The sequence below is a fragment of the Tenrec ecaudatus genome, chromosome 13 (genome assembly GCF_050624435.1).
Source record: "Tenrec ecaudatus isolate mTenEca1 chromosome 13, mTenEca1.hap1, whole genome shotgun sequence".
NCBI lineage: Eukaryota > Metazoa > Chordata > Mammalia > Afrosoricida > Tenrecidae > Tenrec > Tenrec ecaudatus.
The window spans coordinates 6,258,482-6,284,986 of NC_134542.1; the positions used below are offsets into that span (position 1 = coordinate 6,258,482).

Consider the following 26,505-nt stretch of genomic DNA (forward strand, 5'->3'; position numbering starts at 1 on the left):
CTCTGTGTGACTGCTTCGTCACAAACGCAAGCCCTCCTCACATGGTCTTCCTGTTGTTTCCTAGGTTGGCGGCGTCCAGATTCAAACTGGTGCTGACTGTGAGCCCCTGCTGTTAACGGTTCTGCATCTTGCAGCCGGCAGGGAAGGGGCACAGCGTCAGCACGTGTTCCCAGCGAATGCCCCAGTCGCCGCTCTCTTCAGCGCCTTAGCAATCCCAGCAGGGGCCGTCTTTGTGAGCAGGGCCGGCTCCTCAGGAGAAGAGAGCTGGACTGCTCTGCCCACGGAAGACCTGGAGACGACCTTCAGAGAGCAAGGTCTCCGGGACGGAAGCTCCGTTCTCATTCAGGATGCTGCCGGTAACGGCTACAGGTGACTCGTTGGAAAGAGAGGATGTTGTGTGAGCACACGGAGGCTTTATGCGAATGGCGATAAGACCATGCTGAGACTCCCTGTGACCCTAGACATGAACTCTCAGTCTGCACAGGAATGCCTGCTCACTGCCCTCAGTCAGGCGACCCGTAGCGACTCGATAGGAGAGGGTAGAGCTGTCCCTGCGAGTCTGAGGGGAACAAATGATGTTGGGAAGTGGTTTCTGGTAAATGTGGGAACTCAGTAATACAGATAGCCCTGCTGTCACCGGTTTGCTCGCTCTGCAGGCAGTCCTCTGGGGTACAGACGCCCACTTGCCAGCAGTTCCTCCTGGCAGAGCTTCAGACTGGTTCTCTGTGACCAGTGCAGTGAAACAGAAAAAGAGCAGCGCTCTCACAGAGCCGGTGCCTCGTGACAAACAAACGGGAAACGGGAGCTGAAGCCCTGACACCGGAGCCGCGGGAGAGGGACTCGGATGCATGAGATGGATGGTTGGCAGCCCTGGGAGAGCGGCCCCGCACGGCTAGCTGCCGTCTCTGAGGCCTGCTTTACTGTTACTGTACCCTCCGTGTGAAGTGGCGCCACAGTGAAGGGGCTCCTCTGAGTCCATGGAGCCACCGGCTGCTCTGACAGACATGGCCCCCCTTTTCCGTAAAGCATATGTTCGCCCTGTGCTGTGAGTCAGAACCGACTCGCCAACAGTGGGTGGGAACGATGGAGCCCAGCCCTTCTCACAGCAAGCCCTTCACCCCTCCCCCTGCTGCACAGGGGGCTTCCAGTCTGTTCACAGTCACGGTCGTGACGTCACAGGACACGGGAGAATTGCTCCTTGGAGTTACCAAAACGGTAGACCTTTGGGGAGCTGAGGGCTCACGTGTCCACTGGGAAGCAGCTGGTGACAGTCAGCAGGCAGGGCTCTTTTCTCTTGCCCTACGGCGAGTTCTGGCTGAGAGCCGTCCCGGCCGTGGGCACGCAGGCGCTGGTTGTGCAGTGGTGGATGTTGGCCCCAACTCCAAGGAGCGTCCTCTGCAGTAACAGAACGGACCCCGCCGGGCCCGCGCCACCCTCACAGCTGTTCGTAGGTCGGAGCCCACTGCTGCAGCCACGGCATCCTCCGTCTCCTTGAAGGCCTCCGCCCCTCTTCTCTACCAAGCAAGACCTGGGAGCTGCTCTCCCAACCTGGGACCGCCAGTCGTCTAGGCTGCTTGCTGTAAGGTGGCGGGAATATATTCTGCTAAGCGCCTCTATAAAACCAAAGGAGTACTCAGGAAGAAAATGCTGGACCTTTTTCATGACAAAAGCAGCTAGTTCGTGTGGGTGTTTTATTACACAAGTCTCATAAGGTGATTCCTCATGATTCTTCAGATTGTCCCAGCTGCTCCGGTGAGGTTTCGGGGTTCCACTGCAGCGGTAAATCCGACTGGAGCCCTTTTTTTGCTGCCTCTTACTGCCTGTCTCGCCCTTCCTGTGACAGCCCAGCTCTGAAGGCACTGCACCACACTGCCTCCCCTCCCCACACACCCACGTATTGAAGGTGCCGCTGCTCAGTGTCCCTGAGAAGTGGAGAAAACACTGGCACCACCTCTGTAGAGCTGTGCGTGGTTAGAAAGTGTCGGCACGTGGGGGAGCCGGACGTTGTGCCGCAGCCCCATGGACGTCTCCATCCGTTCCCACTGTGTCGGTGCTGGAAAGTCTTCCCTGTCGTGGAGTCGCAGAAAAGGAGTACACGGGCTAAGAGGCACAGAAGCAATTTCAGGTTCTGAAACGCAGCGGCGGCTCTGGAGAGCACGGCAGCAGAGGAGCCGTAGAAGCCAGAGTTTTCAGAGTCATGACTAGAGACTCCGTAGATGCCTGTCCTAGAGCACACCCTTGATCGGACAGACCTGGTCACTGTGGGACCCAGAGTTAGAGGGTGTGCCCGAGGAGAAGCATTCACTGTCGGTCCACAGAACCCTGTGTGAAGAGAGTTTTTGAAATGCCTTTTTACCTTCAGTGTGTCTGCCAGACCAGAGAGATGGCACCCTCAGATGGAAGAGACCAACTGGCTCCAGGTTAAAAACATGTGCGGGGGGCCGTCTGCAGAGCAGCAGGTTCTGATCGCAGCAGCTGCTGACACAGTGAGTAGATGCCATCGCCACCGACCACAGGTGATTTCTCACACACGCACGTCCCCCACACCACACCGCAGACACACAAACAACACAGCCACTCCCCCATTGGACTGTTGATGGCGCATCTGTTTGCCTTCAGCCTATGGGAACAGGCTTCGTGGGTGGGATCTTTGGTCACAAAACATTCTGTTTTGTGTTGCTGCTGTAGTTTTATTTTTAGTTTCTCGTAAATTTTACTCAAGTTTTACCCTGTGCTCCCTGCCATGCCCTTCCGGCCAGCCCCAGCCTGCTTTCAAGTTCACCCAGGCCCAGTTCAGCACAGGGGTTTGGTTAGTTGTGTGGGTGGTGGGTTGTTTGGTTTTGTTTCAAAGTAACAAGTTGAAAGAAGCCTATTGAAATCTTTTTCGTAGATAAAACACGCCCATGCCTTAAGGTGCACAGTAAGGTCTATGCCTGCTACCTTGGGGTGGCTTCTGTTACAATGTCTATTCCCACCAAAGCTGATTGCAGGATTCTGAGAGGAAAGGAGAATAAAGCCATTGCACCCTTGAATTCTCCGAGTTTTATGACTTGTAGGAATGTACTCTGAATGAAAAAACACTTACTATAAAAATAAGTGGGGGTTTTGAATACTGCCTGTGGATCAGTATCACCCGTTCTTAGAGGGTTTCTGTGAATCCGCCACAGTGTTTCCTCCCCATGCTTCTTGCTGTTTCCTGTCTCCTTGTCAGGAAAGTCGGGGCGTCAGTGTTGTCTTCTTCGCAGCAGGAAGCCTGGGTGGTTTCTCTACCCCAGCTGCCCGCACTGCCACCACACCGCACCACTGCTAGGGTTTTACTCGTTTTTGTCCTGTTTTCTGATGGTATAGAAGGAAATGAGTTTGGGAGATGGAGACTGTTCATCAAAGAGACACAAGACCCTACTTGCTGAGTGACTGTTCTCGGGGCTTTCTTAGGCACTGGCTGTCCGTCTTCCCCCCACCCCCCCATTGTTTTCAACTTATACACAGTCACTAGTTTATTTCTCTGTTTTAGGTGGTGGTTGATATTCGAATTAAAGCCATACAAGAATTAAAATTAATGGAGGAACTAGGTAATCATTTATGTTTGCTTTTTGGTTTATTGGTTTCATTGAATCTTAATTTTGGAATTTATTAATATTTATATATACATACACATATATATATCTATATAGAAGAGTACAAACGTAGGGAAAATTTACACACCTACCACCCAAAATGGACAAATGTGGATGTTTGGTCCTGTGCTTGTGTTGTACGTGTGCAGATCATCTGCGAGTCCTGTCTGTGCTCCTCCGCAGACTCGGCTCCAGGGCACCCGTGCAGCAGGGTCTGCTGCTCCCTATCTGCTCTGCAGACCCGTGGGGCTTCCTTCTGCACCTGCCCAGGAAAGTGGACGTCAAGTACGGTCACCTTTTTCCAGGAAATTATCTGAAGCCCTGCATATATTTACATGTACCTAAGTTCTTTCATGTAGGAGGACATAAATGCTCCCTTCATTTGCTGTTTGCTCAAAATGGGGTTTTATTGAATAGCTTTATTGGGGTATAATTTATATATCACTAAATTGTCACCCATTTTAAATGTGTAGTTAGGTGCAAAGGGGTGGTGGCATGTGAAATGGTAGGGTGCCTCTGGGAAGGATTCCGTCTTAGATAGGACCCGCCCACTCACCAACCCTGGCCCTGCCCACTCCTCTACCCGGGAGAGATGCGAACGTACACGGTATCTTTGTGCACAAGAGGTTCTCCCAAAAGCCGCGCTCGTGTGTGAGCAAGGGATTGGGTAAGCCCACTGTGGTCTAGCCGTCCAGAGGAAGGCTGCTTAGCATCCAGAGATCCATCCATCCATCCGCAGCAGTGCACCACCGCCCCGGGCAACACCTGCATGAACCTCCCAAGCACGCCACGCAGAACGGGTGCATGCTGGCTGGTTATGAGCTTCTGGAGGAAGCAAGTCTAAGCCCCCTGGCAGAGGTAGCTCAGTACTGGGTCGGTGAGGTGGGACTGCCTGCAGAAGGGAATTTGGAAAAGTCATCTCCATCTGACTTTGCTGGTGATGTCCAATCCAAATATGTATGTCTGACTCATTGAGCTGCGCATGTGAGATGGCTGCCATTTCTCAGGCAGGCCGACTAAGGAGCCCTTGTCCCTGAGCTTGCTTCTCCTCCCACCACTCTTCATCTAACGGGTGGAGCTTGGGGATAGACGAGGGGGCTTCTGAGCTGCATGGAGTCATGGGAGGGAAAAATCATGGAATTATATTCCACGAGCTTTGTGAAGCCCCTTGGTCAATTGGGAGCCTGGCGCTCCTCTGCTCAAAGCGTGGAGTGCTTCTCTATTGGATCTGGGGTCATCCTGGAACCAACCCCACAAGAGCCTGCTTCACCTGCCCGCTGCCTCAGGAACCTTGCTCTAGTCCACATCCCCCTCCCGATGCCTCGTGGGCCTGTCTCCTAGCGTCCCACTGTCTACTAACCCCGGCAGTCCTGGGCTCTCAGCAGCACCGTTCTTGGCTTTCACCTGGCCCCACTGTCTCCCCGGAGCACCCTGCCCTGCTCTTCCCAGTGCCTTCAGAGCACTTCCACTGTCATGGCCACTGTCCCACTGTGGCTGATGCCCACCTCACTATCAAACAGGGCTCACGGAGGTGCAGACCATGATGGTCTTTGTACTGTGTCCCCTGCTATCCATACAGTACCAGGCACTCAGAACAACACAGCAGAGCCTCTCAAGTGGTTCCTCTGGGCCTGCACTAATGAGCCGCTGCTTCTTTACAGCCGAGCACACCTGTCTGAGACCCACTGAAAGAGGTGGCAGGCTGCTGGCGCCAGGTAAGTCCCTTTGGTTGCCTTCAGAAGCAGGCACTACCTGTCGCTCTTAACGCTTGTACTTTCAACATTGACGTCCAGTAAATTCACGAACTTCTAAGTATCCACCTCCTGCCTTTGAGAAGCTTTGACTTGTAGGATCTTGTGCATCCAGGAACTTCCCACCGATCGTCACAGAACACCAAAGCCAGCAGCACCAACGTGTCTGTGCTGCCGCTGACATGAACACCTGTCCTTGTAGTCAGAGTCACGGTCTGGTTAGAGAGCTCGATTGAGACTGATTTTCAAGGTCTTTAAATTGATCTTGCAAATTTTATTGTAGTAATCGGTTCTAGGTTGGAGCCTTTGGTCGTTGCATCTGAGCTCCTCTTGCCATGAGTTTATTTGTGGACAAGCCAAGCTTGGTGGTAGTCTTGGGAGAAGTTAGTAGGTCCTTCTAGAAATGTTCCTCAACGCTGGATCGATGTGAACCAATAAGTACGAATCTAGCACATGCTCAGCTGCACAGATAGTAAGAATTCCCAGTCCTACAGAATAAACACCGAGGGACAGAACTGTAATGCAGTTCTATTCATAACAGCGTTAATTCTCAAAGAAAGACTGGGAATGTTCATCATCTTGCCCACATTCCCCACAGTGCCAGACAGCTACACCGTGAAGGAGGCAGACCTGCAGCTGGGAAGTTCGCTGGGACTGTGTCCTGGGAAAGCACCATCTCCCACTCAGGTAGGGTGGGCCCAGGGCCTCTGCCCTGCATTGAATCATTAACTCGTGCTGCCATGCCATCTCTTATCCCCTCCTCCCCCTCCTAGCCTTTCAATGATACATTTTTATTTTAGGATATAAAGGGGCTTCAAAAAGCTTGTGCAAAATTAGAATTAAAACATGGAATTTTTCCCACCCATTCTTTGAAGCTCCCTCATCATTGTTAGTGATTAAGTTCAAAATATTACCTATCGAGCATGTTCCCGAGGAGAGTGTCGTGGTCCCGATGGGGCACAGGGTCAGCTGCTGACCACGTGCTCAGCCGTTCAGACCCGCCGGCTGCTCCGCAGGGAAAGATGAGGCTGTGCTCCCATAAGTACGCACGGAGCCCTGTCATCACAGACCGCAATCAGAAATGCACCCTTCCTGTCAAGGTCTCTGGGCCTGTCTTTCCCAGCGTTCCACTTGGCCACAAGTAGGCGTGGACGCATGTCCAGCTGGGAGGAGACAAGGCACAGCAGTGAGGGCCCATGAGGGAAGACAGGCCCCGAGCCATCAGACATCATTCCTTTGGGGCCTTGGGAATTGTATGGACCCCCGAGACAGAACATTAAATTGCAGCTAAAAGGCTCAGGGGAAAGAATGACTGGTTAGTGACTGACAGCTCCTCACTCCTGTGTTTGGAGCACCTGTGAGGCCTGAAACCTCCGGTGTTTCTGGGGAGTGGGGAATTGTAAGACGAATTTAGCTCTCCCTCTTATTCTTACATGACAATTGCCATCAGTAATTTCCTCCTGCTCAGACCCTAGAGAGCAGCCTCATCTTCCTCCCGTGCGTGGGCTGGTGGGTTTGAACTGCCAGCTGTTCAGTTAACAGCCCAGCACCCAACTCCTAGCAGCCCAGGGCCCTCCACGTGACAGAGAGCAGGCTCTTACTGGCTTACAACGTCGTAGGGTCGGAGTTAAGTGGTGCTTCTGCCTCCACCGCAGCTGTTCCTGCTGTTCTCCGTGGGGAGTGGCGTTCAGCGCGGGGTGGAGATGGAGATCACCGTAGAAGAGACGCTCACCGTGAGAGAGGTCAGTCGGGCTGTCCTCCTGGTCTCGGGGGCCCTGGGTGTCTGGTTGAGGGAGAAGCGCAGCAATGCTGGGATTGGAGCGCCCGCGGCTGTGGTTGACCTGCTGCACTTTAGTGCTGTGTCCTTCCTAAAGGAATCGTTTTTGGAAGCTTGTGCCAAGAGGAAATTTTTTAAACAAAATTACAGGGTTTTTTTCCCCAATAATCAGGAATGCTTCCTTATTGTGGAAATTTGGAAATGCAGAAATGAATAGAAAGAAAGGGTGCTTTCTTTACTCAATGCCACCATCCCTATTGTTTTGGCATATTTCTGTGTTATGTCCACACACAGGCCACACTGGGCTCTGGCTCTTCCTCAGGCAGGGCTTTGACACGAGACCCAGGCCACAGACAAGCCAGACGCTCCACCTTGGTCCGCTGGCCGTCCCTGCCCGCTGAAGGAGGCCTGCAGCCCTCTGAGTGCTGCCCGGCCCCTCCACTGCAGTAGAGCCAGTTCTCACTGCCATCAGTTTCCAAGCAGTCTCGTTCCACTGGAAAGCCCTTTGCACAGTTTCTTTTTAATCTCACAGGTAATCGTGGCTTTGCTCCCATTTTGTGAATTTTGAGAGAGTCAAAAAGTCCCCCTCTGCCACTGCCCTGTTTGAGCCCCTTCCCTGCGGTCAGTGTTGTCACCTTCTCCACAGAGACCTCTGCGTGTCCACCCGTCTCAGCCACCTGGCACACCGCATGGGTATGCGTGAGCACTCAGGAACGGTGGCTCTTGTCCGTTGTAAACGAGTTCAGATATTCTAAGGCTCTTTGAAAACCAGTTCATGCTTACCCACTTTAACCTTTGATTCCTTCAAGACCTCTCGGTTGTTGACCCTCCCTGGGCCGGCAGAGGGAGCATGGCACACGCCGTTCTCTGCTGTGGCTGCTCCTGGTGTCATTGAGGGGTGACCGTTGGCTCTCTCTGGTCAGTGGGCCCTTCCGCCCTACATTAAAGACCTGGCTGGGAGGAGAGGAGCAACACTGACCCTAGTCCTGGCTGCCAAGACCAGTCATTAGCTGCCCTACCGCTGAGCATGGGCCTGGGGTCTGGATGGGAGGGGGTGGCGGACAGAGGCTTAAGCACAGGCTCCTCACCAAAGATAGCTCAAATCCTGGGAAGAAACGCCTGGGCAGTCTTCTTCCCGAGAGAGCCCGGCATTCACCCAGTGACTTTCCATTCCGCTCTGATGCACTCCACAGCAACTGGAAATGTCATCTTCTAAGTGTGTATCCCGATCCACTGAGCACTATCAGAGAGCATCAGACTTGGAGAGGCCCAGGGTCCCCGGGGGCTTCTCGGGGTGCTGCAGCTCAGAAAGAGCAAGCTAACGGTGAGCTCATTCCCTTCCACAGTGTCTGAAGAGAATGCTGGAGCAGTCCGGCCTGTCAGGTAAGCCACACTCCAGGACGCTGTGACCCGAGCCCCATCCTTTGTTTTGAACATGCTATCTGGGCACCGAATGGACACTTCCCGGGCGTTTTCTCTCCCGGGTGGGGGTATCCACGTTCCATTCATGTGTGTTCACACTGGAGTTCTCCTGGCTCTTGTTTGCGAGTGAACACAGAGCCTCGACGAGGCCAGCAAAGGGGAGAAGACACAGCTAAGCCCGTCCCCTTAGAGTGACCCTGCTCTGTCACCGAGTTTCCAGAAGTCGCACTGAGTCACAGTGGGGGCTTTGTGAGCGGGTGGTGGCTGCCGCAGACTCGACTCTGATACTTAGCGACCTCATGCAGGACAGGCGACAGGATGTGAGCGATCACCCGAATCTGAACTGACCCTATCAAGCCGGGATAGCTGGGGTGTTGGAGTCGATTGTTGGGTGTGCATGTTGGTCCGCTCCCCTTTGTTCCCACTGGCTGGTCCTGAGGGGTCCTTCCCCAGCAGGGGTGTAGTGCTGTGGGCCGGCAAGTCAGCAGAGCTGCCCCCTGGGGCTTCTGGGCTGCAGTCTGCGGCCTTTCTCCCAGGGTGAGGAGGGGAAGGTCTGTCCATCAGCAGACAGGAGCCGACCCGCTGTACTGCCAGGGCTCCTTGGGGTTGGTGAGGGGCTGCAGGTCCTGCTGCTGCTGCCTGGGAGGAACCGAGGATCTCAGTTCCTGGAAGCAGCTGCAGCCCAGGCTCTAGAGGTCAGGCGCCTCATCTCTGTGGACAGCAGTGCCTTCGGGCAGCCTCCTCTTCCCATTTCACAGGCCAGCGGGCAGTTGGGTAGGCTCTCTTATCCACACCTGGCCCCTTCCACCACGCGGTGACCTGACGTCATGGTGTTTGCCCGGATGGCAAGGGGCTTGGGAGGGTGGGGGGACTGGGGGATTTCATGGTGCTTAGATGAACGAAAACCATAAAAGACAGCTTTGCTGTGTTTAAAACTAAAGAGCCCGGTGGGCCTTCAAGCCTCAAGAGAACTACTCCGTCCGTGTTGCCAAGGCCAGCAGTTGGCACCCATCAGCTTCTCCTATGAAGGCAAAGCCTTGGGAACCCTCTGGAGCAGGTCTGTCCTTCCTTACAGGGTCACCGGGAGTCACGGTGGGCTCCACGGTGGGTGTGTTTATTGCTTCAGCTCTGTGGATGGGGGTGGGGTGGGGTGGTTTTTAAGATGCTATTACTCAAACTTCCCTTTTTCTAACGGCCAGGATCCTAACTTTGCTCCACAGGGACGAGGCGCCTCACCCCTCTAGAGCCTGGGGTCTCAAAAGGACAGTCTTGCATTCCCCAGCGTAGCACACTTGTTGGAAAGCAGAAAGCACTCAGATAAGCAACTTTACTAAAATGTTATGGAGGAGGAGCTTTATTTACTGAGTGCTGGTGGTGCTATGGGTTAAGCATTGGACCCCTAAGGACTAGGCCGTCCTGGGAGAAAGGTGAGGCTGTCCGGTTTGCAGACTTGGAACCGGGACGAGTCGGAATCGACTCGGCGGGTTTGGTGTGTTGTTAACCTTGCAGCCTAGAGAAAGGAGTACAACCCCGTGGTGATTTTAGAAAGGACTCTGCTCGTGCACACGTGTTCCTGTAGGTGGACTGATGTGTGATGCGTGGTAGCTAACGAGGACGGAGAGGCTGTGTGGTGGCAAGCGTCCTCCTCAGGTGCACAGTCTGTGTGGGAGAAAGGCAGGTTAACCCAACTCACGCAACAGTGTTGTTTCCTAAAGGGGGTGTGTGTTTGTCAGACTGGAGGTTTCATGTCAACAGACATCCCTGGCTTAAAAAGAAAACAACAAACAACCAAAAGGGGGAAGGTGGGAAAGGAGGGGGGGGTCCACATGTCATCACACCCACCAGGGAGCAAAGCCCCCCCCTTCCCCTGGGGGCCCCTCTGAGGCGTCTGCCTGAGTCTGCAAGCTCCTACACAGAAAGCAGGAGCGAGTTCCGAGCTTGTTAAGGAAAAACCTATCCAAGAGGTTCCTTTTCTTGGAGGAGGGTGGGTCTTCAGGGAGAGATCCTGGGCTGCGAGCAGCTGGGCCCAGAGGCAAGGCTGGGGCTCCAGGTCAGCTGGTGGTCCTGCAGAGATCCGATCCCGGGCCCTAGAATCCGTATTTGGATCGGGTCTGGCGGCGGCTGAGTTTGTTCTCTGACCACGTGTTCTTCAGCTTGCGCTCCTTTGCCTGACGAATCGGATGCGTGAGCTGGTGTTGCCGCCGCCACAGGCCTGTTGGCTGCTCACCTTCTGACTGAGCAGCTTCATGGTTTTCTCTGCGGTCAGACTTGGTCATCCACTGCTGGGCGCCACTGAGCTGGCCATCAACTTTGATCTCCACAGAGTTGGTCTCCTCCCTCCCTCCCTCCCTCAGTTCCTCTTGCCCTGCATTCGCTTAAATGCTTCGTCGTCGATGAAGGAGGCACCTGGGGCAATTTCCTGGGTGGGGGGAGCAGGGCTGGATTCCACCACCATGACAATCCGGATAGTAAGTACCAGCAGCGTTGGCGTCACCGTGTGTGTAAAACTGATTGTCGCTCTAGTCGTCCCCAGACTTCGGCATCTAAGGGCCCCCATCTTGAACTCAAGGGGGCCTCGGCTACGTTGTCCTGGCGGGCGGGCTCTGGCTCCATCCCCGGTGGCAGCTCCTCGGGGATGGGGAGCGGGTAAGGGTAGGGCTGCCTGCTGGGCAGGGAGAAGCTCTGGGGGCTACGTCCTCATCGTTGCCCTGTGTGATCTGCCACATTGCCTGCAGGGCGGCGCTCTCAGCGGCAGCCTTGATGGAGGAGGGGGACCGAGTGGTGGTCGTGGTGCCCAGGACAAGGGCGGAGGAGGAGGGATTGGTCTTAGGAGTCGGTGTCGGCAAAGGATGAATGAGGCAGAGTAGCAGACCTATCTGGAAAGTTCATTCCTGACAAACTCAGAAACCATAAGGGGGCTCTAAAGAGCTCACAGGAAAATGGGCAAACAAATCCTGGAAAGTCTCTAGACTATTTGAAGCCCTCTTGTGCCCTCTGAACTTTCTCCTTCCTCCATAGGAGACACGTGGCATTTGCGGAAAATGGATTGGTGTTATGAAACCGGGGAGGCTCTGTGTGAAGAAGTAAGATTCTCTGCGTTTTCTTCCGACAAACAGACCAGGAGTCCTGTGTGTCCGTGCAGCACACCCTCTGCACTTGGAAGCCTGCCAGGTTCCTTCCTGGCATCGGCAGAAAAGGCTCAGCTGGGCGGTGGTGGGCCTGGCCTTGGGGGGAGGAGGCGGAGTGCCTCAGTCAGAGCTGAGCTTCCGAGAAGAAAAGGTGTCAGTCAGTGAGGGGACGTGAAAAGAGCACCGAAGCCATGAAGCCCCTTCTCCAGGGTCCCTGTCAGCCCCTCCAAGGCCCTGGTCCTTAATCACACCGCGCTGTCTGCGCCTGCGCTGCGGGCCTCGCCTGGAAGGTACACGGGTCTCTTGGCACCATTTCCCAACACCCTGTGCTCTGTGTGTCTGTCACGTTTGAGTGGCACCCCAAGAGGGAGCTTAGTGAGCATGGCATTAGTACCCAGGACCCACTGCCGTCTGCCCTGCCAGTCAGGACTCGGCAGTGGCACGGAGGCGGCACAAGGTTGATGAAGCAGATGCACTGGGGCCTTGCAGCCAGTGCGTCGGTGTGGAGAGGCGCAGGAGTGGGCTCCTGGCGGTCAAAACAGGGACTCTGGATCCTCAGGACATAGCATTCGGCGGTCTTGGGGCTGTCTTATCTGTTAATTCCCCAGCCTGTGCCAAGCAGTGTGTCTGAAAGCAAGCTCGGAGCTGGCCTCTCCTCCCTGCTGTACTGTGCCCTTCTCAGGCTGTTCCCACAACCTACACGACAGCTGACCCGACGTGCCGCCCTCTGCCCTCTGCCAGCTCCCTGCCTCCCCTGACCACCACACATCGTCTCTGAAAGCCCTCTCAGGAGCAGAGGGCCTCCTCCTCCACAGCTGATGCTCCTTCATGCCGTCCCTCCGCCCCCCTTCCGGAGAAATCCCATCCATTCTGGTTTCCTCCTGCCAAACCTCTCTTAGCTAATACTCCACCTGTGGAACTCCACGTCACCATGTCTTGTCTCTGATGAATTTTATCGCTTACACCCCACGATTTAGTCCACAGCAGCCACAGCTTTGATGGCCTTGGCGCGTTCCCCCTCGCCAAGCTCTGCTTCATCCGTTCCCCCTCTCTCCAAGCTCTGCTTCATCTGTTCGTTTGCGATCCCTGGGAAAGATCCTGGAGACAGCAATCTGTTCCTCGCAGAAGCCGTGCGTGACACACGCCTTTCTGTATCCCCAGGATGCGACCCTGAAAGAGCTCACGGTGAAGTCTGGAGATGCTTTGGTTTTAATGGAAGGGGCACTTCCTCCTCCGGTAAGAGTTTGGGATCTTCTGAATAGAGTGTGGAAGTAGCAGTTACAGAGGAGTGCAGAAAGCACAGCCGTAGAAAAGAGGGGGATCGTAGCTAAAGCCCACCAACCAAACGGCCATACTGTACGCATTTATACACTTTTTCGCATTTCTAATTTTTCCTTATAACTAGTACTACCTGTAAATCCTGTCGATTTCTAAAGATGAAGTGACAGAGTACAAAGGGGTGGACGTTTCCAAGCTTGATGCCACTTACTGCCGGATTGCTCTCCCACAACGCGGTGCCGGCTGCAGACTCCTGTCTGCAGCTGATCTCCCCGCCCTTCCGTACCACTGCTGGTTATGGCTTTCTGAAACCACTGTTGGGGGTGGGGGGGGGGGGTTTGCATGTGGAAGCCTAGAATACTTGTGGGGAAAAGCAGCCCAGTCCATCACTCACCCATGTGCACAGGAGCCGAAAACGCACGTGCTGAGAGACAGGACGACGAGGTGACATCTCTCCCACCTCGTCTCCCTGTCGGGACACGCGGTGACTGGTCCACCACAGGGTCCCCTCCGGTACCTTGTTCTGCCCCTTTGGGTTTGTGTCTCACTGCCGGCCGGCCTAGAAGTCTCTCCTCGTTGGTTTCCTGGTCGTGGCCAGGAGCCCCGCGCGCACGCAGTGTTACGTTCTCAGTTACATGTCGGGAGGGGGCGGCAGTTGGCACCAGTGACGATGACAGCCGTGGAAACCATGGGCCGCCCTACTGTGTGCTGTGAATCAGCGGTGACTCACTGTCTGGGACTTTGGGGTTTTTTCATACTCGTACAAAATCCAAACTGTATGAAGGGCCACCTAGAAAGTACGTAAGTGCCCTCCCTCCCTGTCTCAGACAGAACATCCCAGCCCAAGTGGCCCGAGGTCCAGGTCTTGTTTAACTGTTTAAAAGCCAAAGCACCCCATGCAGGCAGTCAGTAAATCTGAAGGAGGGACATGAGTACCTCGAGCGCGTCCTCAGAGGGGCCGTCGCAGCAGCTAGACACACCCCTTTCCGTAGGGTGTCCTGAAGATAGCCATCTGGTGGCGCCAGCCTCGGCCCTCGGCATACCGCCTCCAGAGCCAGCAGCACCACGTGAGCGCTGCCACCTGGACCGCCGCGTCCACCCAAGGTGAGGGGGGCAGGCGGGCTGCTCTGTGTAGCAATCAGGGCCCACCGCCGACGACAGCGCCCGATTTTGCCCAGGGCCTTGTACCCGCCCCTCAGCCGCCAACACCGTTGTGCATGGTGGTTGCATGCCCTTCCTCTCCTGGCACGCATGTCACACGTAAACCGGGGCTCTTTCAAACATTGCCAGGAGCCCCAGCAGCCCAGGGTTAAGCCCAGAGGTCAGTGGTTTGTGCTCCAGAGGCCCGTGCTTCCACAAAGAGGCACTGCCTGGAGTGCAGTCCCCGTGGGCAGCACTGCTGTGTCTCCTGGTCGCCAGGCGTTGGGGCCCTCCCAGTGGCCGTGGGCTCTCACCCTTGGTGCCTGTCTCTTGGCAGGTGTTCCTGATCCCCTGCACGCAGACGTTCCCCTCCTCCACCTGGGGGACGTGGACATCTCCGAGGAGGCCGCCTTGGTGGATCTGAAGGCCCAGGTCAGACTTCCTCCCACATCTGGGTCAGTGCTAGTGTGGCCGCAGCCGCTGAGATTAGGGCTTTCTTCTGTGCCCTCTTCTCCACCGGCTGCAGTCTGTCCGGACAAGGCGTTTGTACTGTGCCGTGTCCAGGGGTGAGTACTGGCCCTCTGGCCTCAACACTGGCATGCAGGGCGTTGCCGGACGAGCGTCGTGGGGGCTGCCGCCTCTGTTCATCTGAGTTGTTCAGGGGAACATGATGTAGTGACGTGTTCGTTTCCCTAGTTTCATCGCTCAGTTCTAAGCACGGCTGCGCCTTCCTGGGGTGTCAGCTGGTGTGGGGGCTGCAAGCTGGGACCCCTCCCAGGGGGGCATGCTGCCGAGCCTGCCCAGGGAAGCAGGGGCGGGGGCAGAGCCCCTTTCCCTAGGGCTCTGGGCCGTCTGCAATGCTCCGCCTGGTCCCAGTGCCACCCTGGAGTTGGAAGTGAGGGCTGTGCTCGCCATTCTCAGAAGCCAGACCTGCGCCGAGCGGGCAGGAAGCCAAGTGGTAGAGGCAGTGGACAGAGCCCAGCGGGGAGGCCCACGGGCCCCGCAAGTAGCCCTGTCTGGAGAGCAGCGGCAGGTTGTTCAGCCTGTTCAGCGTCTTCCTGGCTGTCAGCTGCACGTGCTGCCATGTCGGGCCGGGGCTGCTCGCAGAGCCACCTCCCGCTCACAGCTCCGTTTGCTGCTTCCTAGGCCATGGCCTTGCCCGCCTGCTGCGAGCTCGCTGTGCCGACCCCAGCCTGCCTGCGAGCCTGGACCATGGAGAGCCGGCGCCTGGGCAGGCTCTTAAGGAGTGGCCAGCAGCAACTCAGGTACCTCCCAACCCGCGTGCCAGGGTAGGAATGCCAGGGACCCTGGAGTCAGACAGAAACAGAACCCAAGCCAAACGCACTGCCATCAAGTCGCGCCTGACTCAGTGGCAACCCTCTTGAGGGTGTCCGAGGCTGTGAGTCTTTATAGAAGCCGACAGCCTCCTCTTGGTCCCTGGGAGCAGCCAGTGGGTTTGAATTGCCGACCTTGTGGTTAGCAGTCACTACAACGCTTGCCCCAAAGCACCCCAGGGACTCCTGGTGGGTAACAAACTGCTGTCCCGTTTAAGGGGTGGAGAACTCCCAGGGAGATGGTCAGTTATGCGCTGGGACAACTTGACTGCCCGTGTTAGGTCAGCGGGCTCTGACTGACAAAGGTTAAGGCTTTGGGTGGTGTCAGAGAGGTTCTGCTGGAGAAAAAAAAATATGAAATGGGCGTAGCAAGCAAGGGATGGAGGGAGGGAGGGTGGGTCCCTGGGTCCCCGCCCCCCCTGGAGTGTCTCTGTGTCTGACCAGGGACTGCAGACTGGGAAGGAGACCGCAGATCTGCCTGGAGCCCCTGCAGCAGGAGGAGCACCTGGGGTGAGTGTGGCTGTGAGGGGGAGGGGTGCTCTCGGAGGGCTGTCGCCTGTCCCTGGAGTGCCTGTGCCCTGAGAGCATGTGCTCCTTCTAGTCCACTGCGGTCCCCAGTGTGTCCAGACACGCCTCGGTGTCAGTCCCGGGCTGGTGCTCTGGTGATGGGACTCCAATACAGATGGGCAGCTCACTGCCACACACCACCCAGCCCAGCCGAGCCCAGCCAGCAGCACGAGCAGCGTGCACCCCTACCAAAGAGCGCCCCAGCCCTCTGCAGTCCAGCTGTGCTGCCCCTCGTCACACAAACTAGCCTCACAGGCCAACAGTGAGGGTTTCCTCTCCTCAAGGCCACCCTCTCCTGGAGATTAGCTCCAGGGTCCTGCAGTAGCCGCATCCAGGCTTCACCCCATCTGTGGTGCTTACAGAAATAGGGGTCTCGAATGGGAGCCCTGCTGAATAGTGTTTACATGGTGGCTGCCAACTGCAGGCCCACCTGCTGCTCTGAGCGAGGAAGGTGAGGCCCGTCATGTCCAGGAAGACTTACAGGAAACCTGTTCCCAGGTGTGTGCCCCCAAGCAGTGTATGTGCGTGTCTGCCTCATCTCCTCCTCAGACTGGCATTGACCTTGATTGGACAAGGGTTGGCTCGTCCACACAAAGGCAGTGTGGCCATTTGTCTTTGTTGCCCTCGGTCAGTGTGGGCACCGTCAAGGGTTCTCTGAGCCACTGGCATTTTGAGTGTGCGGAGTAGGGGATTCTTCCGTGCAGCTCCGTTTTTCTGCTGCGGGCTTAGAAAACATGGCACCTAACAGTGTGTGTGTGACCTGAGCCGCTGCCACCTCACCCGCCCCCACCCCCACCCCCAACACAGACTGCCAGCCTGGCTCCTGCCCTCTGTGAGCACACCGGCCCCTCCTTTCCCAGCACCCACACACAGGGATTCACACAGCTTCCTCTGGCCACTCCCTCCCCTCCCCCACGTCACCCTTTCTCCTGCCTCACCACCGCCATCCTTACCGCGGGCGTAGCTTTTGTAAGAAATGATACCAAACTAGTCCCAAGACGTGGGAGCTTGAGAAAGTCCACCTCTTTCAAGAGGACGTCTGCTCCCTCCTGTCTGTCTGGGTTCTGCCAGTGGCTGCCGTGGCCAACAGAACTCACGTAGTTGGAGGACAACGTCTCAGACGTGGTGGAGGGTGCAGTTCAGTCCAAAGTCCGAAGGTCAGGCAGGGGCCAGCCAGGTACTGGGGCCAAGGACTGACCCCTCCATTCCTGGCTCTTGCTGGTGATGAGACCCTACCCCTGCTTCTCCGTGGGCTCCTTTGGTTCGCAGCAGGATGGCCGCTCAGGGAGTCCTGGTCACAGTTCCTCACAGGTGAATCCTGTCAGCATCTCCCCACCCTCTAACCAGACTCCTGCAGCGAAAGGAGGTTTGGTGGGGTTACAGAGTGCAGTCAGCTTCACCTGGACAGGGTGGTTGACTCTTCCCCCTGGATTGTGCGGATGTGACCTGCAGCCTCTGGCAAGATGTCCCCAGCTGGCATCGGGATCCGCCCTGCTGACCCCGATCAGCCAGGCTCGCTCTCTCTGCTCCCAGCTGTAGCATTTAAGTCATAGAAACCAGGATCCCCCTCAGAGAGAGTGGTCTGATTCACAACCGCTCCGAAGGTCGGAGCTCAGGCCAGCCGTGTTCCTGCGTGACAGCAATGAGTCCCTCCAGAATGGCGTGTGAAAGCCAGAGGACAGGCTGGGAAGGGCCGTAGTCACCGAGGGTCACTCACTACCCACCCATGTGGCCTTCCAACGTGGCATCAATTTGCACCTAGGGAAGTGCCTTCCCCTCGTCTTCAAGGCCCTGGATGCATGCCCCTGTGGGGTAGGCGCCCTCTGCTGTGTGTCCGTGTCTCTAGTCCAGCTCCGCACGGAGCGCACCCAGCAAGTACATGCCAGGGCCTTGGTGGCACTTGGAGGTGCGTTGCACATGTGCCGTGCATCTCCCCATGCACGCATGCATGCCGCGTCGCCCCGCAGTGCTGCACGCAGTCTGCAGAGCTCAGTTGCACACTTGGCCGCAGGCGGCCTGAGTCAGCCTGATTCCTGCACACCCGTCTGACTACATTGCGGTGGGTCTCACACGACCCCCTTCTCCCTTCTCAATCTGGGGGTCAAACGACCCTTTCACAGGGGTCGTTGAAGACCCTATTTCCGAGGGTCTTTGGAACCGAGCCACTGCTCCTGTGTCCGTCTGCAGGCGGGTCGCCCACCTACAGGAGGGGCCGTGTCAGAGGGCGGCAGCATCAGGAAGACTGAGGATCACTGCTCTAGACACCGTCCTCTCTGAGCCCAGCCTGCGTGCTGGCTGCACAGGCCTGGCTCTGCTCCTCGTGTCCCATGGGGCTATACCCCACAGGGAACCTTTCTCTTTGGAAAAACAGAAACGTGGGGGCAGAAGCTTCCCCATAGTCGTGAGTTTTCCCTTCTGCTCGCCGGCACCTGATGGCCCTTTCTGCCACAGCCCCCAGGACTTGGTGCTGCGGACCCAAATGCGTCTCCCTGGCCAGAGGACCTACGGCCCACCGGTGGACGTGGTGTGGGACACGACCAGGGGCTGCACCGCGGCCTCCCTGAGGCAGCGTGTGGCCGATGTGTTTGCGCTGCCCGTGGAGAAGGTCGAGATTGCCAAGCACTTTCCTGAGAAGTTCGAGTGGACCCCCATCTCGAGCTGGGTAAAGTGGGGTGCTGCCAAGAGCTCTCGGCTTCCTGGTTGGCCCTGCCGAGGGGGACATAGCCTGTGTGCAGGCCGGTGGCGGGCTTGGCGACAGAAGTTGTAGAAAGTAGGCTTCGGTGAACCACGCGCTGTCACTGTCACAGGGAATTGACCAACAGGACTAAAGGTGTCTGATTATTCCATAGAACCAGCAAGTTGCCAAGAGGAAAAAGAAGAAAAAGCAAGATAGTTTACAGGGAGCGCCTATTTACCTGAGAGACGGCGACACTGTTGGTGTGAAGGTAGATGGCTCACCATACATCATCCTCGCCCTGGGACAGGCCCCCAGGCTCAGGGCAGGGTGTGCTATCACCAGGTTCTCATAGGGCAGGTGGCCCTCGTGTCCCCGAGACTGGGCAGCTAACTGTGGGGGGTGGGGGGAATGTAGCCGTGAGACCAGACTGTCGTGTACAATGCAAAGAACATTCTAGATGCATTTCACATCCGCTTGTTAGCTGCAACATAGGAAATACTAGCTTGTCCAGCCCAGCGGGGTGTCCTGACCAAGGAGACTGGAATGCAGACCACCTGGGCCCAAGGGCCTCCGTGTGGGGTCTGTCCCCTATCGAGGGGCGGCCCAGCAGGGCCGGCCCCTGCACTGGCTGGCGTTCGCCAAGCCCGACACTGCTGTGTGCTCATCACTGGTGCTTCATCTAGTTCAGGGGCAACTCAGGCCCCTTGCCAGTGTTCACCATTTTTAAATGCATCTCTGAAAGGAGGGTAGAAATGCCACCTGACAAGCTCGCTCACGGAGCCTTTGGCCTGCAGAACCTGCTGGTTGACGAGGATGAGGACTTCAGCACCCTCAGAGACGACCTTGGGAAAGAGCAACAGAGAGAAGCGGCCCTCAGGAGGAGGAAGAGGTACTGTTTTGCTCCAGGGGCCGCTAGGCCCCCAGGGGGCGCCCTGCCCTCACCATCCCCTCCAGGAAGCACCGGAGGTGGGGCTTGTGCCCCAGAGCTTTGGGCTGGGAGCTGAGGACCTCTACCGCTGGACACGTGGTGGGGGGACGCAGACTGGGTCCAGTTGGATCCCTGAGGCAGCCTCCCCTTTCTCTGAGCCTTACCTTTCAGATGCCAGCCCCCTGGGGTCTGACAGAGATCCCGGCTCCTCTCCCTTCCCGACAGTTCCACCCATCACCCTGCTAGGGCCTTTCCTCTGCCCACCTGCAGGTGGGGGCGTGTAAGCGTGCTCCGTCAGTGTGCAGCGTAGAGGGGAAGTGCTGTAACACACTGTCCCTGGCACAGATGCCGAGCCTGGTCCCTAACCAGGGATTCCTTGGGGTTCTCAAAACGCAGGTCAGAATCGCCCACACGCCTGTGCACAATTCTGACTTGGCCCTAAAGATCTGAGTGCCTGCCCCTGGGTGACAGTGGCCCCGTGTCCCCACAGCCGAGAAGCCCTTCGTGCACAGAGCAGCGATGTGTTGGCCAGCATGGAGACGCCGGCCCGGCCCTGGGGACCAGAAACCCCTCTCTCCATCCGGGTGGACAGTTTCAGATAGCACTGGCCACTGCCGCCTCCTGGGACCCATCCAGGCGGCTGCTTACCTGTCTCAGGGTCTCACCTTGCTGCCAGCAGGGCCGTGAGATGGGTGCCCTCCCTCCCACGTCTTTCAAGATGAGCCCACCGCTCCCTGAAGGCAGGCTCTGTGGCCTGCTGTGCTGCTTGCCTTGAGTAGACACAGATCCCAAATTCCTGGCCCGGGCACCAGTACGGGCACTTGACGCCAGTGAAGTCCACACCCTGGCCGCCCACACCAATCAGATGCCCACCTGGCGCTCCGTGGACCCTGCCCTGTGTCAGGGAAAGTGCTGCTGTGCCTCACCAGCGGGCTGTGGTGACAAGCCTGCGCGCGTGTGGCCTGTGAGCTGCCCTCACAGGTCCTGCCTAGGCCCTCCTGTAACGTGGGGGTCTCTGTCCCTGACCTCCTCGCTGCTCCCATATCCCATGTCCTCCCTCGGGGCTGGGTCTCTATAAAGTGCTGTCGCCCTGGAGTGAGGTCTCAGCGGCCGGGGAGCCGGCTCAGAGAAACACTGCTGACAGAAGGCGGCCCTGGGCCCCCTCCCGTGTGAGGCCTTGGGGGGGGCCACTGTGGAAGAGGTTCCACACTGAGTCCTTGCCTCGTTGCCAAGCCAGCTGGTGGGGTGTGGAAAGGGGTGCCAGGCCTGAGTGCACAGCTTCCTGAGAGGAGGCCCAGGTGGCTGGCCTTTCCAAACCTGCCCCACGGACAGCAGGCTTCTCAAGACCCAGCACCTTCCCAACCTTAGCTCAGGGGCCGAGATGCTGCCTCTCTGTGTTGAGTTCAGACGGACACACTTGTCACACGTCCTTGTCATCACTGGGAGCTGGGGGGGGGGGGGGCGTGAGATTCAAGTGTCACAACCTGCCATCACAAGTGGGCACCTGTGTCGTTACTTGTGCCCCATCCTCTGCCCCGCCCACAGCTGAGAGAGGCTGTCAGGAACTGTCTGGTGAGGTCGGCACGCTGGAGGAAGCTGAGCTGCCCTCCGCTCGACCGCCGGCTGTGGCGGGGCCACCCTTCCCTTCGTCCCAGGTGATGGAGATGGAACCCAAAGCCGGGGCTTGCTGGCCGGCTCTGGCTGAGGCAAGCCCATGCTCCTGGATGTGCCTTAACTCGGCCAGCTGGGCGGGGGCGAGGGGGCGGTCTGCGGAGGTGGCCTCAGCTGGCTGGCTTGATTTTTCTTTCTTTCTGAGGAGAGGGAGGGGCCACAGGGAGAGAACTGTGAGCTTTTGTGTAACAATAAACGGTTTCACTGCAGCCTGTTCTGCTTGCTCAGCACCCTTCCCTCAAGAGAAACCCTGGTGGCTGGTTCCCAAGCAGGGTCCCCGGGCTCCGTCTACAGGGCGTATATTTAGAAAGACTATCAGCTGAGAAAGGACAGAAGTATGTTTTGGTTTTAAATAAATCCAGGCTCGTGGGAAAAATTCTGCTGGAAGGAATGGTGGACATGGTCCGTACCGCACTCCCTTCTAAGGAAGCAGATGGCAGTGTTGACCGGTTACAGAAAACACCCCCTCCTCCCCCCCCCCAAAAAAAAACCAAGAAAATGCATCCATTGAACAATTAGACAGTGACAGGTCTTGCAAGCCAAAAGGAAGCGGGGGGCAGCTAGACGCCGTTCACCCAAAATTGGAGCCACGTGAGATGGGGAAGGAGGCTGCCAGCATCTCGTGGAAAAGGGATGAAAGGACAGGCCCGCCCCGTGCCCGGAACTCGGGCCGTCTGGGCGTTATTCCCACTATTCGCAGATAACCTTGGCAGGCCTAGGTTTCAATCTAGCCAGTGTCCCCCTTTGCTGACCCCGGGCCGGTGGCCCCTCCCATGGGGTGGTGACCCGGCCCTGTTGTCAGACCTGAGAGGAAAGTGTTCCCTGAGCAGAGGACAGGAACACCTGCCTCAGGCAGCTCCCCACCCCCAAGGAGCCAGAGGCTGCCTGCAGCTTCAGACCTGGGGAGGGGGTGACCCGCCCACCCGCTTAGTGGGCAGTAGAGGGGAGGATGGGAAGGCATAGTTTCTAAAGGGAAACCAGCCGCCCTGACAAAGCAGAAGAGGTGCCAGGGCACCAGTGCCCCCTTCCCCTGCCACACTTACCAGCTCCTGGGCTACCAGCAGCCTGGCCACGGGCCCCTCCCAGAGCAAGGCAGTTCAGGACACGGCCACCAGCTAGCAGCTCTCCCCAGCCAGGGCCCAGAGGGGCAGAGCGAATATCATCTCCTGCTCATGGCCTGGCCCCAGCTCCACTGGAGGTCTGAGATGAACTCTGGAAGGATGCCCCCGGGCAGGGGACTGGACCCCGGGGGCGGAGTCATGTGCCCAGTGACAGCTGCTGAAAGTGTAGGCACTGGGTCCCCCAGGCAGGATGGAGCAAGAATGCCTTAGTGTCCCCTTCTGCCCTGCTCTGCCACCTGCCCACGTCAGCCAGATCAGGCCATGGCACTCACAGATCCCCCTCACATCTGCCCAGGGCCTGGAGTGCTCCCTCCCCAGCTCCCAGAGGGTTCCTGGCCACACACCACCTCTAGCCTAGGGGGACATCTTAATAAAACAACCAGAGACCACCCGACCCACTAAGGAGCACAGGATGGGTGGGGGCAGGTGCTGGGGTGTAGCTCTGCCACTGTGTGGGCCAACTGGCCGCTCTGGAGGTAGAGCCAGGCAAGGACATCTGCATCCTGCCTGCCAAGGTCACAGATATTTGGATGCAATGCCTGTGTCTGCTTCTCACAGGACCATGAGAGGTGTGAGGTCCCAAAATACATGACCTGGGTGGGGGGCGTACCTCAAAACAGTACCCCATTGCTTTGCATTCCCGACTCCCGGTGCCCCGGCAGGGCAGCCTCTCACGGCCCTCAGTCAGTCGCAGCTCACTGATGCCAGGGGGTAGAGTGGAACTGCCCTGTGGGGTCCAGCAGCTCTGAATCTGCAGGAGCACAGAAAGCCTCTGCTAGTGCGTTTCAACTCCCAACCTTGGGGTTAGCCCAGTGAGCAACCCATACGCCACTGAGCCCCTCAAAAGACAGGACCTGCCTCAGTTTCCCAGGCTGCTCTCTTTACAGAGGCAGATGGCCACATCTGCCTCCCCACCTGGAGCAGGTGGGCTCCTGAAGGCGCACCCACACCAGGATCACAGGGTGGGCGCCCCTGCCAGCCTGCTGTTGGCTCCTGGGACCCAGCTCGCCCCAGGAATCGGGGAGGGGAGCAAATGATGACAAAGGATCTCGGTCTCAGTGTGGTGGCTTCCTTGGAGTCTACAGGGAGCCGTGGCTGCACCACGGGCGGCAGCTTTCTGTGGAAGGGCGAGATCTCGCCCTGGGAGCCCCATCTGGCTCGCTCCGCGCCGGCTCAGCCCGCCCCCACCTCCTCACAGAAGGAATGCAGCCGCTTCAGACAGCGCCCGTGGACTGCAGTGGCAACAGGCTCTCCTGGTCCCCAGCCGACAACTACGTTATTTTTGGAGCGGCTGGAAAACACGTCTGAACCCGGGTTGGAGAGATTTTTGGCAAATGGGACTTTTCTGTCAAAGCACGAGGAATGATGCGGTGACTGATGCCGGAAGGTCAAAAACGGGACTGTTTATTCACAGGAACGACGTATTTACAGCGATACCATGAGAAGTCGGCTATGTACACAATGTACACGTGGCATCTCTTCCACGGGATTGCGGTATAAATTAGGATCATAAATACGAGGGGCAGGTCCCACCCGGGCACCACGCCTCGCCCACCCGTGCTGGGCCCTACAGCAGAGGTGCCCTCGGGCAGGCAGGTCCCCACACTGATGACACAGACCGAGTTCTGATGACGCCCTGGGCTCCCTCCATGGCTTCCCCCGAGAGGAGGCCACCTGGGACTTACCCTCACACTTAATGGGCCCGCTCAAGGCAGAGGACCCCAGGAGCAGCAGCCCCCCACCCCACCCCCTAGCTGGTACCATTACCTCCTCTGTTACCCTGAAAAGGAAGTGTGTGGGGGGGGCGGGGGTGTTCTGGGGAACCTGGAATTTCTCCTCAAACCCCCTCCAACTACAACCGTTACGGTGACGGGAACAGGGCACCCAGAATGGAAAGATGGCACGCAGCTGTCCCCCCTCCCATCCCCCCTTTCCAGCCAGGGGCGCGGGAGGCAGCCATCACTCAGTCCTTCCCGTCCCAGCAAGGTGGGGATGGGCCCACCTCACCAGAGCCCAGCCCCATGGAGGGGGCTATCATGGGTGCCCCTTCCACCCTGCAAACCCTGATGGGTGACCTGGGGAGGTCCACAGAAATGCTGCCTACTGTTAGCACCCCAGGCTAGGGCTCTGTTGAAAAGAAGCTCCTTTCCAGGATGAACCCTGAGCCCCTGGGCAGTGACCGCCCTCGGCAAGGACGAGAAACAGTGACCAGGACCTGTGGCCTCAGCCCCGCCTGTCCCCACATCGGCCCAGTCCTGCCTGTGACCCCTGGCCTGATGTAGTTGTCCAGGTTCCTGAGGGTTCTCGGCACAGTCCTGTCATCAGGGTCGGCGACTAGAACCCCCTGGCCACCAGCAGCCAGCACCCCAGGGACCTGCACAGAAACCCAGGTGAGGGCAAGGGGACACTGCCCGCAGCAGACCTTGGGGTGAGGGGACTGGGGACACTGCCACCAGCAGATTGGGGGGGGGGGGGAGGCACAGCCACCAGCAGACCTCAGGAGAAGGTTCTCTTCATTCCAAGCGCAGTCAGCAATCGGGGACATCGTTCATGGGTGCCAGGCATGCAGCCGGTGGCCTTGGTTGGGGTCAGCCCCACGGCATGGCCAGGGGCAATAGCACCATGGTGGCAGCATCAGTCATGGGTACGCAGCACGCAGGCTGCCAGCACGGCCCCTAGGCCTCGGCGGCCCGGCTCAGCTCCTTGATGCCACATAGGATCCGCTTCACGTGGCCCACCTTGGTCACGCCCAGGTCCTGGGGGAGAAAGGGCGGCCATGGGCGTGGGCATTGCCCCTCGAGGACCACAGGGCCCCCAATGAGCTCTCTGTGCCCCCACAGGCCCCCTGCTTGCCAGCAGGGCCCACGATGCTTGCTGACAGCAGCAGCCACCTCTGGCTGGACACGGCACGCCCGCCCTCCTTCGACATGGTTCTGTGAATTTCCGGGCAGCCGGCTCACCCTCGCCACCCCAAAGGCTGGACTCCACGGCGAGGCTACAGGCTGGCAGCTCGGGCGCCGCAGGTCCAGGACCCGGGTGGGAGGATGTGCACCAGGGGCTCGGCTTGACCCTCAGCGGGGTTTTAAATGGCAGCTCATGAGACGGCCCGGTGACTGCGTGGCACACACCCTGGACCCTCACCCCACTGCTCTCCTGCACTCTGCTCGGGGCTTGTTTATTTCGGGGGGTGAGCTCTATGAGACGCAGAGGAGACTCACAGCTTGTCCCCTAGGGCGGCACCAGCATGCGCCCGAGGTGGGTGGGAGGGGAGCGGACGGCTGGCCGAGCAGGGACCCAGTACCTTGAGGTCCCTGCGCTCCAGGTGCAGGAGCTCGGAGCCCCGGATGTCGTGCCGTGTGAAGATGTCCTTGTACTCACAGAGACTGAGGTGCTCCAGCCAGGCGGCCACCTCCTCTGTCCCCCAGAGGTGCACTGTCGGGGATGGAAAGCGGGGTGCAGTGAGCGCCAGCCCGAGCCCACAGCATAGCCCACCACCGGCCAGGCCAGAGGAAGGCGGAGGCAGCTCAGCGCGACAGGGTGCGGGCAGCGCAGAAGCAGGGTCGTTCCTGCCAGGCCGGCCTTTCCCAGCAACCGTTCTACGAGGCAACCCCATATACGGGGCCTCACTCTGGGGCCGTGGCAGGAAGGAGACGTGCAGGACAGAGACCTTGTGCTGTCACAGCCACAATCATGAACGGAAGCCCGACTTCCCATCCCACGTGCTCAGAAAAATCAAGGTGGGCCTGCCCTCAGGGACGGCCAGTATCAGCCACTCCGAGTCTGGGCGCAGATGCTCAGCACCCAAGGCCAACTCTCGGAGGGAGACTGGAGCTCACTCCGGGTGCCCACACAGAGGGACTGCGCCCTCGGCAGGTCCCTCCACAGGATTTCCCCGCCCACCATCACCTCTGGCCAGCAACCTGATTGATGCATTGATTACACACAAGCCAGCAGCCTACATGCAGGCCAAGGGGCAGGTCCTGGCTGGCGGCCTGAGTCCAGAGTGTTTGTCTCCTTGTTTGTCCCTGTCACCTCTGTCCCCACCTCCCATCGCACCCTCAGGGCAGAGGGACAGCTACAAGGGCTGGTGCCAG

General features: G+C 58.0%; 2 protein-coding genes across 6 annotated transcripts in view; one reads left to right on the top strand and one right to left on the bottom strand.

Moving 5' to 3' along the window:
• USP40 (ubiquitin specific peptidase 40) overlaps nucleotides 1-21,490 on the top strand; it is a 58,114-nt gene extending 36,624 nt beyond the window's left edge. Inside the window, exons 16-33 of one of the 2 annotated variants that reach the window (XM_075530296.1) lie at nucleotides 65-369; nucleotides 2,363-2,486; nucleotides 3,515-3,572; nucleotides 3,801-3,902; nucleotides 5,279-5,332; nucleotides 5,967-6,055; nucleotides 7,024-7,110; nucleotides 8,492-8,528; nucleotides 11,586-11,650; nucleotides 12,857-12,931; nucleotides 13,966-14,077; nucleotides 14,451-14,545; nucleotides 15,260-15,378; nucleotides 15,892-15,957; nucleotides 18,466-18,676; nucleotides 18,864-18,959; nucleotides 19,486-19,580; nucleotides 20,110-21,490. In XM_075530296.1, coding sequence (XP_075386411.1) covers nucleotides 65-369; nucleotides 2,363-2,486; nucleotides 3,515-3,572; nucleotides 3,801-3,902; nucleotides 5,279-5,332; nucleotides 5,967-6,055; nucleotides 7,024-7,110; nucleotides 8,492-8,528; nucleotides 11,586-11,650; nucleotides 12,857-12,931; nucleotides 13,966-14,077; nucleotides 14,451-14,545; nucleotides 15,260-15,378; nucleotides 15,892-15,957; nucleotides 18,466-18,676; nucleotides 18,864-18,959; nucleotides 19,486-19,580; nucleotides 20,110-20,221 — 1,902 coding nt within the window. In that variant the 3' untranslated portion in view covers nucleotides 20,222-21,490. The remainder of the gene's footprint in view (nucleotides 1-64; nucleotides 370-2,362; nucleotides 2,487-3,514; nucleotides 3,573-3,800; nucleotides 3,903-5,278; nucleotides 5,333-5,966; nucleotides 6,056-7,023; nucleotides 7,111-8,491; nucleotides 8,529-11,585; nucleotides 11,651-12,856; nucleotides 12,932-13,965; nucleotides 14,078-14,450; nucleotides 14,546-15,259; nucleotides 15,379-15,891; nucleotides 15,958-18,465; nucleotides 18,677-18,863; nucleotides 18,960-19,485; nucleotides 19,581-20,109) is intronic. The other variant, XM_075530297.1, reaches the window with a different exon arrangement.
• A 2,288-nt stretch (nucleotides 21,491-23,778) lies between these two features.
• The window catches only part of DGKD (diacylglycerol kinase delta), an 82,460-nt gene continuing 79,733 nt past the window's right edge, over nucleotides 23,779-26,505 (bottom strand). For all 4 annotated transcript variants that reach the window (XM_075528889.1, XM_075528890.1, XM_075528888.1 and 1 more), the window contains 2 exons: nucleotides 25,713-25,843; nucleotides 23,779-25,167 (listed from right to left, as the gene is read on the bottom strand). In XM_075528889.1, coding sequence (XP_075385004.1) covers nucleotides 25,087-25,167; nucleotides 25,713-25,843 — 212 coding nt within the window. In that variant the 3' untranslated portion in view covers nucleotides 23,779-25,086. The remainder of the gene's footprint in view (nucleotides 25,168-25,712; nucleotides 25,844-26,505) is intronic.